The 13,506-nt window shown below is 39.6% G+C and overlaps 1 protein-coding gene across 8 annotated transcripts in view; it reads right to left on the reverse strand.

Moving 5' to 3' along the window:
• The window catches only part of LOC127417387 (zinc finger protein ZFPM1-like), a 127,606-nt gene that overhangs the window by 6,513 nt on the left and 107,587 nt on the right, over positions 1-13,506 (reverse strand). For all 8 annotated transcript variants that reach the window (XM_051657395.1, XM_051657398.1, XM_051657399.1 and 5 more), the window contains 2 exons: positions 1,132-1,234; positions 820-1,038 (listed from right to left, as the gene is read on the reverse strand). In XM_051657395.1, the coding sequence (XP_051513355.1) occupies positions 820-1,038; positions 1,132-1,234 (322 nt within the window). The remainder of the gene's footprint in view (positions 1-819; positions 1,039-1,131; positions 1,235-13,506) is intronic.

Raw genomic sequence — 13,506 nt, forward strand, 5'->3', positions numbered from 1 at the left:
GCAACGGGCACAGTGAGTTTGTGAGATGTGCAAGAGTGTGCTTGTAATCGGGCCGATCTGGTGTAAGGGCAAATGTTGAACAGGGCATATTTGATAACAACTGCTGCTTTCCTTGTATTCTTTTCCTCATTGCCCAGCTAATGCAGCTGGAACTGCGGAGTTGAGCTGGTCATGTTTTACCCTTATTTACAGTGAATATTCATGTGCTCATCGTTGCATGTCTGTCCATTCCCACTCTTCATACATTTTAACTGACATAGCCAGGTGAGGGAAAGAGAGCGCTGCACTGTACCAGCCAATTAACTCCAGGTTATTGTCTGAACTGATATAACACTGCCACCTACTGGTGGCATGAAAGGACAGGCAACTTGATGGGAAACATCATGGGCAGGGGGTTTGTGTGTGTGTGTGTGGGGGGGGATTACACACTTCAACTCTAAGAAACATACAGATCAACTGATTGTTCTGGTAGGGCCAAAAATATTGTGGTAATACCATGGCACTTTGATATATACTATGGTACTGAATGAACACCCTATTCATATACTATGGAATAACACGGTACTACCATGGTACATGTCCGAAATGCCATGGTACAGTACTTTCTGGTCCCTTTTTCATGGGATTAAGAGCTTTCCTTTTAAAACTCCTTTTAAAAAACAATTCCAACCATTGATTTTACTATATTACTCATTATGTTGCATGATATATATATATAGCACACACTATATACAGTATAAAATAAATGTGGCCCAACATCTTATATCACATGCAGGAAACTTCAAAACATGTTGTGTTTATCAGCAAGCTATGACTCACTATTAATGACAGCAGTTGCCAAGATGGCAGCCATGCCAGCCTGTTGTGGAAGGAGCTGGATCTCAGAGTGCAGAGCTGCGGGGTACTCAGGCTCCTCCTTCACAAGCACACTGGGGGTCTGAGTCGCCATCGACTGATCCACATTGGAGGAGGACAGCATTGCAAGAAGTGCATCTCCACTCGACAGCTCCTGTGTGAGCTTACAGAATAATGCTCCTTCTGTAAAATAAACAGCCATAGTTAGACCCTCCATTAAGCAGTTCTTAGACAGCTTTGTGAATCTGAGAGGTACATGTGGTGGTGTTTTGGTACCTTGAATGTAGATGGTGCAGTTTGAATCTGTGGCGCAAGAGGTCACAGGAACCTTTCTGAGCCAGCAGTCTGCATCCTCACACTCAAGAGAAATTACAGGGTTCTATAACACACACACACACACACACACACACACACACACACACACACACACACAAAGAAAAACAAGGTCAGCTTTACAATTTTAAAAGAACACAGACAGATTTGGGACAAGACTCAGTGGACACTTCTGGTAGGAACAAAACTTTAAATTGTATTAAAAAGAAAGACATTTATAATGTCATAAAAATTCTCATAAATTCACATAAACAAACAAATCTCCCATTGCCCTCAAAAAGTTTAAAATGGGTTCACTGATATGTCTATAATGACTTGGGGGCCGTTAACACCTAACATGTTTTTGCACCTGTCAGCGCTGTTTTTAAAATGTTTTTTTATGTAAATGTGTGCAAGATGTCTTTGGCCGTTCCGCCACATCTCATTCCGTTTTTTTTTCAGCATCTCGCCAGTAGCATTGTGTTTTTAGATGCCCTGTCAAGTGAAAAGTTAAAGTAAAAAACCCATCTCGATACTGTGTCTAGCTTTTTTTAATGGAAGGACCAATCAGTGTACCAAGTTAAATCCATTATATCTAAAATACACTACTTTCTAATCAAATATTTTTCACTTATATATCAAATAATTTCTCTTAAAATGGGCTAACAGCTAATTTTGTGAACGTAAAGGAGCAATTTACAGCAAAAAATACAAAAATAACACACCGGTTTCACGTTTTCGCCCATTAATCTAAACTCCTGAAGTACAAAAATATCACTTGCACGAGAAAATATGGGTCTATAAAATAACATCCCATAGAGCTGTTGAAACTTGACCTTAAAGCTGACATCTACACTTATATCTGAAATGTTTACTTCCTTGAAATACATTTGCTTTGCATGATATTAATTTTTTAAGTCATTCTTACTGGTCATATGAAGACCATTCCTGTAAGATAACCATTGCCCAGGTGAACTGACAGAACTAGCAATAGACTGGCTAAAACCTATTAAAAATGTTCCAAGCAACATTCTCACACTGTTTATTTATTACACTTAACTTGTTAAAATAGTCTACAGCATAGTGCCATGAAGAATACACTCCATTTCCCCTACCGCCCTTTTTTCAGCAGTCCATTCATAAAACTGTTTATATTTTTAACTGCTCTCAAATTGCACCCTCCAAGAAACAAGCACTTAATTCTGTGAGAGACAAATTTAGACAGTTCTGCTGAATTCATTGCTGCAGTTTCCTAAAACCACTATGACAGTTTTTTAGCCTGAGTCTTAAGAAATGTTATAATTAGGGAAATACAAAAGCACATTCACATGCCTTCTTGATAATAAGCCATTAAAATTCAGCATCTTCTGCCTCTTATGTTTTAATATCATACTGCACAACCTAATCTTGAACTACTGATGACCAATCAGTTGTTTAAAAATGTATAATGGTTTAACTTACAAAAAAGGCAAGTTTGTTTTCAAGTTTCATTTACTCCTTAAGGTTACATAGTAATTTAGAGGTCTGACAGACCAAAAACAGTCAAAACAGAAAATAAGTTTTAAGGGTGTCCTCTATACAGAGATAGCCCAAAAACACAAAAACATGGGGAAGGTGACACTAGGATCACAAAGATAAATTGCTACAGGGAAGTGAACAGGGATGCCATGACAAGTGAGAAGGGGATAAAAAGGAAAACAGTCCTAGGGAAAGCACAGCAGCAGTTGGAAAGGTGATACAATGCGAGTACACGACATCTGATTTAAGTAAACAGTCTTGTAAAGTAACCAGAGTATGCAAAGGTGTGCCAGCAACTGCCAAATAACACCTGGAGTCATCTACGCAATCATTTCTTTGTTCAGCTGAGGAAATGAACTTCTTTGGATCTAATAAAATTATGAAGAACACCATATCCACCCGAGCATACACACATTTATAACTTTAATGGGAAATGAAGCACTTTCAATGACACATTTTATGTTTCTTGATAAAAGGCTTGCCATAACGTTAAAAATGGTAAAACTGTTAAATGACTCGATCCCTATCCAACTTTGATAAAGGCATTATACAGTGATCATGGAGTATAGGATGTACATAAACTCTCTGAAATTCCCCAAAATGCACTAACATCTTGTTTTAGACCAGATTTTGCATCCTCTATTAAGTGAGACTGACCCATTCCACTAGGTGGCAGCATATCTACAGGGACAGTCAATTAATAGCCTCATATTTAAGAAAAGCTTCACAGGACTTCATTGACTCTACTACACTAAGACTTGCCCTCGGGGAGACTAGTCCTTATATCCCGACATGCTCCCAAATCAACTTTAAAGACAGAAGAAAATGAAAACACATTAGTTCAACAGTGTAATGGAGGATAAAAAGCCACCTGTCATGAGGCTGAGGGGAAGAGATGGGCAGCAGAGGACGACAACTGAAGGGTTTCTTTCTATTTCTGTCTGTTCTTGCCTGAAGATACGGTCCGTATTGTATTTCATGAGGAACTAGTGCTGATAAGGAGATAGGGCTCCTTTTGTTTTAATTTGAAACCCAATGCTGGAGCCGTCTGTGCCATAAGTGCTACGTGCTTCTGCTAATTTGTTTCAGACTCATTTAACATGACTCAACTTTAAGCTTCACAAAAGGAGAGGGCATCATGGTCAGCCCTCGCCTTTGACAAAACACTTCAAGACAAATGCGCTCTCTAATTAAACACACGCACACATATTGACACACAGTCATATTCGCACGTGCAGATGCGCACGGAGAGCAGGTGAAGATGTAAATTGTTATGACCCACTGTGAAAAATGAAAAAGAACAGGTTCATGGCCATTAATGTCCTCCAGTATTCTTCTGTACCTAATGGTATTCATTATTCTGTTATCTTTATGAGCTTTCCAGTTGTTGCTGTAGAGAAGCTAGATGCAGCACCATAGCAATTTACAGTGGGAATATTATCTTAGGCTTGCGCCAATAATAGTGCTTAGCATCGAGTCCCAAAATTCTGGTCACATCACAGCATAGAATATTCGTCTAAATTGTTTCTTACATTCACACCCAGGTCCAATGTAAATGTTTTTTTTTTTTGTCTTGTCGTTATGTACAAACCAAATATAGGCAGTCGGAGTGCTTGTGTTTCCCATGTAGTTTCCTACATCTCTATCATGGACTTTACAGATGTCATTGCCTCTTGGTGGTCTCATGCTTATTTCAGCATTTCTTTCTTACATACTCAATTTCGGTGGACAGCCAAGACTGAATTTTTAATTTGACGCTATAGAACACTTTGTATTTCTGAACACAAATTCTTAGTTAAATGCATCATGGTTTCACATTAATACAGAATGAACATTCAATTTACTGTATTTATCATAAAATACAATTTATAAATCTTGTTTGGGTTGAAACCAAGGATGTAACCACATGTTCAAGATTACTAATTGAAAAAGTGTATAAAAAAAATAGGACTTATGCAAAAATGTAAGAACTTGCCATTGATGAACCCATATTTTTCAACCACTAATCTGAACATGGGCGAGAGGCATATCTGTGGTGTTTAGGACCTGGTTGAAACCCTCTTCTGTGGGGATGAAACTGCCCTCCTTCCATGCCCGGTCATAAAAAAGGCAGAATGATCATCACTCTTAAAGATAAACTTGCATTTGTTTTGTGACAGGCCTAAAAATGTAGGTGACATATGATGCCAGTCCAATGTGGGTTGCTGAAAGAAAGACTGGTTTAAAGAGTTGAAAAAGAGACTTTTGTGGGTGAATATACCCCCAACCCCTCAAACATAGGGCACTGGGGCATTATGAGTACACTGCTTTGAGTCCCACAGAGTGCCGAGCTTTGAGGAACAGTCTAAGCCCCCTCGTCCAAGCCCTGCTCCCTCATGAATATTAATGATGACGGCCGTGCTTTAATCTGCCTGATCCCCGCACTGCTGCCGCCGCCCTGATAGCGAATCTAATTATTTGGTCTGATATTAACCAGCAGCCCCCCTTCACTTTCCTCCTACTTACATCCGCACGCCATCAGGAAAAGAGGTAGCTGCATCTTTCTAAATCAGACGTACACAAACACACACTTTTGCACAACTGTCATACCACCTTAAACACATTCCCACAAGCTTAGAATGCGTGCCACTGATGCTTTTATCGTTCATAAAAACACCCTCCTCTCACACTGATAAAAGTTGAATGCAAATTATTATTGGCCGATTTCATTTCTCATTTCGCACATCTCCTTTCTCCTTTGGCAGAGGTGGAGAAACTAGAAAAACATTCTTTCACTGTCTCCTTTGAAGGCCCTATCTTTCTGTGACCCTATAGTATGACCCCCAAGTCAAATACATACAGGTTTACAGAAACACTTAAAACCCATCAAACTGACTGAAGTCACTGGCTCATAGTCAAAGGACAGACCACTCTTTTTGACATTCTTAGAAATCATGTATGCGTTTGTGGAATGCACACTCCATATGCACTACATGTAAATGTTTAACACAGTGGAAAGCCATTAAACAGTGTGTGCAAATACAGTAAAACTGATGCTCATTATGATAGTGTGGAACAAGGTTTTAAAAGGTGTTTGCTCAAGATATGAGAGCATGTAGCTATCTCACGATGTCTAATCCTGCAGTGTTCCGGGAGGCAACACTTTTTGAATAGAAAAAAAAAGGTATGACATTATATACAGGGCAACGGTAGAAATGTGCCGATGCTGCTATACTGTTTATACTGTGGCATATCTGCAGCATGATTTAAAAATCCAAGACACAGTGTATGTTGTTTGGTTGTTTTTCCAGCAAAAATAGCTTTATTGTGATATAATGTATACCAGTGGCGAATTCTCAGTGCCAGCATGCCTAATAAATATTTTTTTTTCATCCTTTCATTCTCATTCATGTATTTTCAAATCGCTTTCCACTCCTAATTCATCTACAAATGAATAGCAAAAAATGAAAAGTTTATCCAATCAGAATTTATTCCTTGATGCTTACAAGCAAAGAATGATGGCTGTTTCACAAATCGCATGCCCGAAGCAGCACGTGAGTCTGAGCTCCACCCTGTTAGGCCTTCAGAATTTCTACAGAATCCCTCAACACTGCAAATGAATTGGCATCTAAATTCAGATTGTCAGATTCATCAGCCAATCAGATTGATTTATTTGTTCTTGGTGGGTGTGGTCTTTAGGAAGTGTCCTGGTCAAAACCTTCTAGCTGGCCTTGAGTGACACAATCACGCATTTAAGTGATATACATTATTCAAAAGCAAAGAGCGAGATCAAGCTTACCAGTCAGCTACCACTGCCGCTATCACCATTGAGAAAGAGATCCTTATGGTTTAAAAAAACCTAAGATGTTCTGCATGATCGTGTGATTATTTAATTTTTTAAACAGGAAAGGAGGACTGATTTTCACTTCAAGTAAATTGGTAAGTGGTTTTTGCATTGTTATAGCAACATCTGAAGTGTAAAGTGTGCTGCTTGAGCATTCAGTGTCGTTTCAAGTTTTGAAAAGTAATCGTGTACCCTGAAGAAACAAAATTTATTGCAAGCATCATTTAAATTGCAAATATTATTAGACAGCTTTTTCCAGGTATTATAGACCTCCTTGGTCTTTTTTGAATGTCAGTTTGGGAGACGTTCATTTTTGCAGTTAAAATTAGGCTTGCTTGAGCATTCAGTGTCGATTCAAGTTTTGGCTTTCATGTGTGGACGTGTTTTAAAAATGCCGATTGGTATTATTAGTTTGAATGTATGACGTCCATAGGCACAGGGTGTCTTATTCATTGTGAAACGGTATTTTCTTAAATGGCATCAATCGCACTGAAGTCCTAGACTTAAAATGCACAGGCTGCCACTGCTGTATACTGATACAGTGATATAAATTACTCATAATGTGACAAGACTTTAGTCAGACTAACCACCCCTTATAAGCAAGACATTTTTAGGTTGATTTCGATAAGAAGTGTTAAGCCCAAAGTATACTTCGATTTTAGTCGAACACACACCCTTTCAAAGTATACTTCATTTGACTGAGAGTGCATACACAAGCGGTTGCCGCATGCGCACTATGACTGCTACGAGATACTACTAGATACTAAGACTATTTCTCTTCAGGAGCTTAGGCCCACAAATGTCTAAATAGTCTTTTAAACTCAAGTTATACACATGCAGGTATCTCCTGACCCCCTCGCATATGCACTCTTGATGTGCACGTTGTTGTTTAGCGGCGATTACATGTTCTTCTAGAGCTTCTTCGTGACAGCAACGGCTCAACTGTGAGTGTTGTCACCTTGTGGACCACTAATTACTGCAACTAACTCCAGGTGCATGAGCATACTCCACGTTCAGAGTATGCATGGTTAGAAAACTCGGGCCACAGACCTTAAGCGCTCGAGCACTCTGCTAATGACAAAATTTGCGTCATGCGCAAGTTATTTATTTTTTACATTTATTGGTTATGCATTTGTGTCTGATTGAAGTATACTTTGGGCTTGAGGCTCTGTGGTGCTATCACAACATTTTTCTATCTGTGTGAGCATACTGACCAACCCAACACAGTAACACTGTCTCAACCAATGGTGTGAGTTTAACCCTGGCTCAACCTAGCATGTACGGACACCATGGATCATAAAAAAAACCTTTGTAAAGAGAGGCACCCCTTTGTGTGTTCCTTCAGTACTCTGTGTCCTCTCTCCCTCATTTTTCAGCATTTTACTCCACCGTTATCTTCTTCTATTCCTGCTTCTCCATCTCCTCCTTTATCCCTCTCCTCATCTGTCCATATCCCTCTTGTCATGCTCTGTCACACTCTTTGTCTCCATCTCCTTCTTGCTATCTATTCCTCTCCATATCTCTCCACACATCCCTTTCTCACTTTTCCATCCCCTTCTCCCAATCCTATCCCTGCGTCTGCCCCACTCTCTATCTCCTCACCACAGGAAATGGTTTCTTTCCCAAAAGGGGGTGGGGGGTGTAAAAGGGGTTCATACTGTCCCAAACAAAGAGGTCAGTGTGTGAATCCTCCAAAAATACAGCAAAGAAAAGGAAGGGCGATAACAATCAGAAACCTTCTCTCATCCGCCTCTCTCTCACACACATTCCCTTTTATCCCCTCTCCGTTACTCCATCGTTTTTTTTTTCTTCAGGTCTCGCTCCCTCAGAGAACCGGACACACCTACATTCATGTATGTGTATTTTAACAAGGCACAGTTCAGGATGGCGGATTAGACTAGTCAATTAGTTGAAGAGTTCCAAGAGTTTCTTGATTTTATTATTATTTTTCATTTTTGTCTTACCTTCAATATTTTTTAGTTAGTAGGTGCTTTAAAGGAATAATTCACCTTAAAATTTAAACTCTCTCATCATTTACTCACCCTCATGCCATGCCAGATGTGTATGACTTTGTTTCTTCTGCTGTGCACAAACCAAGGTTTTTAGAAGATTTCAGCTCTGTAGGTCCATACATTGCAAGTGAACACACATTTAAGCTCCAAAAAGGCACATAAAAGTAATCCATAAGACTCAAGGGTTTTAATCCATACCTTCAGAAGCAATATGATAAGTGTGGGTGAGAAAGAGATCAATATTTAAGTCATTTTTTACTATGAATCCTCCTCCCTGCCCAGTAGGTGGCGATATGCACAAAGAATGCAAATCGCCAAAAAACCAAAGAAGCAGCATGTGAGAAAAAAAAGGGGAGATTTATAGTAAAAAAGGACTTATATATTGATCTGATTCTCAAACACACTTATCCTATCGCTTCAAAAGACATGGATTTAACCATCGGAATCATATGGATTACTTTAATGCTGCCTTTACGTGCTACAAGCTTCAAAATGTTGGTACCCATTCACTTGCATTGTGAGGACCTACAGAGCTGAGATATTCTTCTAAAAATCTTCATTTGTGTTCTGCAGAGGAAAGAAAGTCATACAGATACATTCAATTTAGAGATGCAGGGTTTTAGTGTGCTGACAGTGTGCTGTGTTTAGACTACCAAATTAACCTTCTTTAGAGAAGTTGTGTATCCAAATTTATTCCCTTTTAAACACTGTCAAACAGCCATCAAAACATTGCATGTGTACCAAATTACCACATTCAAGAATACATTTCATGACAATTACTGTGTGATTTCAAATTTTACTGTCTACTATGATTGCGAGCAATGTTCCCTTATACATCGTTATACATAATCCAAAGATTTTGTTTTTTTCAAGGACTATTTAGTTTTGTGCAATAAAATATTATAGATATTTAGCCAGATGTTGGATACATGTGGCATGTGGACAGATGTCTTTGGCTGTTGTGCCACATCTAACAGTTTTTTCTTTTTTTTTTTTCTTTTTTTTCAGCATCTAGTGCCACAAGTGCTGTAATTTTAAGATGATGCATGAAGTTAAAACTATTCCTAGAGTATTTAGAAAACATGTCTCGAGACCCCCTGTGTATTATTCAACTCTGTTGAGCAGTTTTTGAATGCAAGAATGTGACTTGTGTGAATGGCCAATAAGAAACGTGTCTGATCGAACATGATCCTACATCATTCAAATTACACAGGGCTTCCTTAAAGGGATAGTTCACCCCCCAAAAATAAAATTTGTCATCATTTAGTCACCCTCGTGTTGTTCTGTTTAGCACAAAAGTTGTTAGGCAAAATGTTTGGAAATTAAAGCCTCAGTCACTGTCCACTTTCATTGCATCTTTTTTTCCATGCAATGAAAGTGAATGGTGACTGAGCCTGACCGTCCTTAACACTCTGCCTAACTTTTCCTTTTGTGTTCTACTGAAGAGAGAAAGTCATCATTTTGAAAGGGTGAGTAAATAACTAAATAATTTTCATTTTTGGGTGAACTAACCATTTAAGTCAGACTAGTCGACCGGTCGTCTGGACAACCCATCGCCTAGTCGATTATGAAAATATTTTGTTTTTGCACCTCCTTATACACATGAACCCAACGATGCGCACGCACACACGTGCACACACACACACACACACACACACACACGTGTGCAGATAGCAGCACATCTCTACATTCACATCCCTCCAAGAAAACAGTATTCAGGTGAGATGAGCGGCATGCAAATGACATGTAAAAACGGGAAACTGCGATACTTAAAACGTGCGAGATAAGAGATTTGAAAATGAAGCACTCTTGGAAAGTGTGCTTCTGATCTGCCGGTGATCGGGCTCAGAGATAGATGAAGGTTGCCTCTCTCTCCTCTCCCCACTCTTTCTCTCTGTCACTCTCACTTTGTCTTCCTCTCCACCATAAATGCTCCAAATCCAAGTATGAATGGCAAACAGATGTTCACCGCACGCCTACATATACACTACATGGCCAAAAGTTTGAGGGCACCCTATTATCACACCCAAGTGTGCTTGATGAACATTTAATTTTAAAACTATATCCATTAATAGGGAGTTGGTCCTCCCTTTGCTGCTATAACAACTTACACTATTCTGTGAAAGCTTTACACTAGATGTTGGAACATGGCTGAAGGGATTTGCTCCCATTCAGACACAAGAGGCCATCAGTGAGGATGGGCGATGAGGCCTGGCTTGCAATGGGTGTTTTATTTCATCCCAAAGAGTTATGATTTGGGTTTTGTGCAGACTAGTCAAGTTCTTCCACACCTCAGTAAATTATTTCTTTATATACATTGTTTTGTGCATAAAGGAATTGTCATGCTGGAACAGAAAAGTATGCTCTATTCTACTAAAAATGTGTGTCTAAAGAGATTGCTTGGCTATATGCTTGATTTTGGGTATGGCTAAAATAGACAAATGTGTTAAGGGGGTTTATACTTACTTTTGCCCATGTAGCTCAAGTGATCGAGTTTTAAGTCTCTTTGTCGTTTCTTGTTACTTTTACCCTATTGCCTTTTCATTGTGTTTGTTATTGACCCATTGCTCCACAACTGTTGTTTAATTTTGCATTATTTTCCACCAACACCTCCTTTTGATGTGTCAAACATGTCCCCAACATTTTAGTGCATCCATGGGCTGAGAGCAGAGTATAGTCCAAAGAGAGGCTACAGGTGCCAATGTGTGATGCTCCCAATTGGACTCCTATTTGAAGCTTGACTTGCTTCCCCTTTTATCATTCTGCAGATAATTGAGAGGGGCAATAATTAAATGTATTCATGCATTCCTTTCAGGGAAAAGCATGTGTAGCGAGGGGTGACTCTGTGAGATCACTCTACTGACAGATGTAGATAAACCAGAGATTGGAATAAGGGTAAACAAACCCTGTTGGAGCGAGAAAGAAGGATGAGTGTGAGAAAAAGAGAGAAGATGAAGAGCACTCACCTTCACGTGTCCTTTGTAGGGTGGTAGAGAGGGAAGGGGGGGCAGGGTACTACCCCCAAAAAAGTGTGATGGAGAGCACTGGGTGGCGGGGCTTATCGGAGCAGTTCTCCTGGAGAGATTATTGGGGGATTAGCTGGGACGCTTGTTTCTAAAACACGATGAAAAGGCACTTGGTGCATGATAACGCTTTGAACTCCCCACCCGCTCCCGCTACCATCGTGCCTTAAGGTAGCATTCCACGAAACTAAGTGGAAAGAACAATAGCAATGTAGAAGTGGGAGATTTTTGCACTTGCTCGTGTCTAGTGTACACTTTTTTTTTCCAGCACCAAAGTATGACTGACTGTTGTGCTCATATCAGTATGAAAACTAGGCTATTCATGGTATCAATGGCATGTATACATTCCAATGAATGGTCCATCAAGCTGTCAGATAGAAATATGCAAAATATCAATAGAAATTAGATTGCCTGCAAAGATCAATAATACGGGAGATGATATGAGATGATAATGTGCCTAACAAAATCTCACACCGTGTCTTCAAGGAATAGTTCACCTAAGAATGATAATTCTGTCATCATTTGCCCTGAGGTTTCGAAAGTAACCAAAGTTTCCAGCGACAAGCAATTTGTCAGTCCTCACTGAATGCTGCTATGCAAACTGACACAATTACAGCCAATGAGAACATGCAGTTGAAGTCAGAAGTTTACATACACCTTAGCCAAATACATTTAAACTCAGTTTTTCACAATTCCTGATATTTAATCGTAGAAAACATTCCCTGTCTTAGGTCAGTTAGGACCACTACTTTATTTTAAGAATGTGAAATGTCAGAATAATAGTAGAGAGAATGATTTATTTCAGTTTTTATTTCTTTCATCACATTCCCAGTAGGTCAGAAGTTGACATACACTTCGTTATTATTTGGTAGCATTCCCTTTATATTGTTTAACTTGGGTCAAATGTTTTGGGTAGCCTTCCACAAGCTTCTCACAACAAGTTGCTGGAATTTTGGCCAATTCCTCCAGACAGAACTGGTGTAACCAAGTCAGGTTTGTAGGCCTCCTTACTTGTACATGCTTTTTCAGTTCTGCCCACAAATTTTCTATCGGATTGAGGTCAGGGCTTTGTGATGGCCACTCCAATACCTTGACTTTGTTGTCCTTCAGCCATTTTGCAACAACTTGAGGTATTCTTGGGGTCATTGTCCATTTGGAACACCCATTTGCAACTGAGCTTTTACTTTCTGGCTGATGTCTTGAGATTTTGCTTCAATATATCCACATCAATTTCCTTCCTCATGATGCCATCTATTTTGTGAAGTGCACCAGTCCCTCCAGCAGCAAAGCACCCCCACAACATGATGCTGCCATCCCCATGCTTCACGGTTGGGATGGTGTTCTTCGGCTTGCAAGCCTCACCCTTTTTCTTCCAAACATAAGGATGGTCAAACAGTAAAATTTTTGTTTCATCAGACATTTCTCCAAAAAGTAAGATCTTTGTCCCCATGTGCACTTGCAAACTGTAGTCTGGTTATTTTATGGCGGTTTTGGAGCAGTGGTTTCTTCCTTGCTGAGCGGCCTTTCAGGTTATGTCGATATAGGACTTGTTTTATTGTGGATATAGATACTTGTCTACCTGTTTCCTCCAGCATCTTCACAAGACCCTTTGCTGCTGTTCTGGGATTGATTTGCACTTTTCACACCAAACTACATTCATCTCTAGGAGATAGAATGCGTCTCCTTCCTGAGTGGTATGATGATGCGTGGTCCCATGGTGTTTATACTTGTGTACTATTGTTTGTACAGATGAACGTGGTACCTTCAGTCATTTGGAAATTACTCCCAAGGATGAACCAGACTTGTGGAGGTCCACAATTGTTTTCTGAGGTCTTGGCTGATTTCTTTTGATTTTCCCATGATGTCAAGCAAAGAGGCGCTGAGTTTGAAGGTAGGCCTTAAAATACATCCACAGGTATACCTCCAATTGACTCTAATAAGCCTATCAGAAGCTAAATTAGGC

Source organism: Myxocyprinus asiaticus, chromosome 26 (assembly GCF_019703515.2).
Source record: "Myxocyprinus asiaticus isolate MX2 ecotype Aquarium Trade chromosome 26, UBuf_Myxa_2, whole genome shotgun sequence".
Classification (NCBI taxonomy): domain Eukaryota; kingdom Metazoa; phylum Chordata; class Actinopteri; order Cypriniformes; family Catostomidae; genus Myxocyprinus; species Myxocyprinus asiaticus.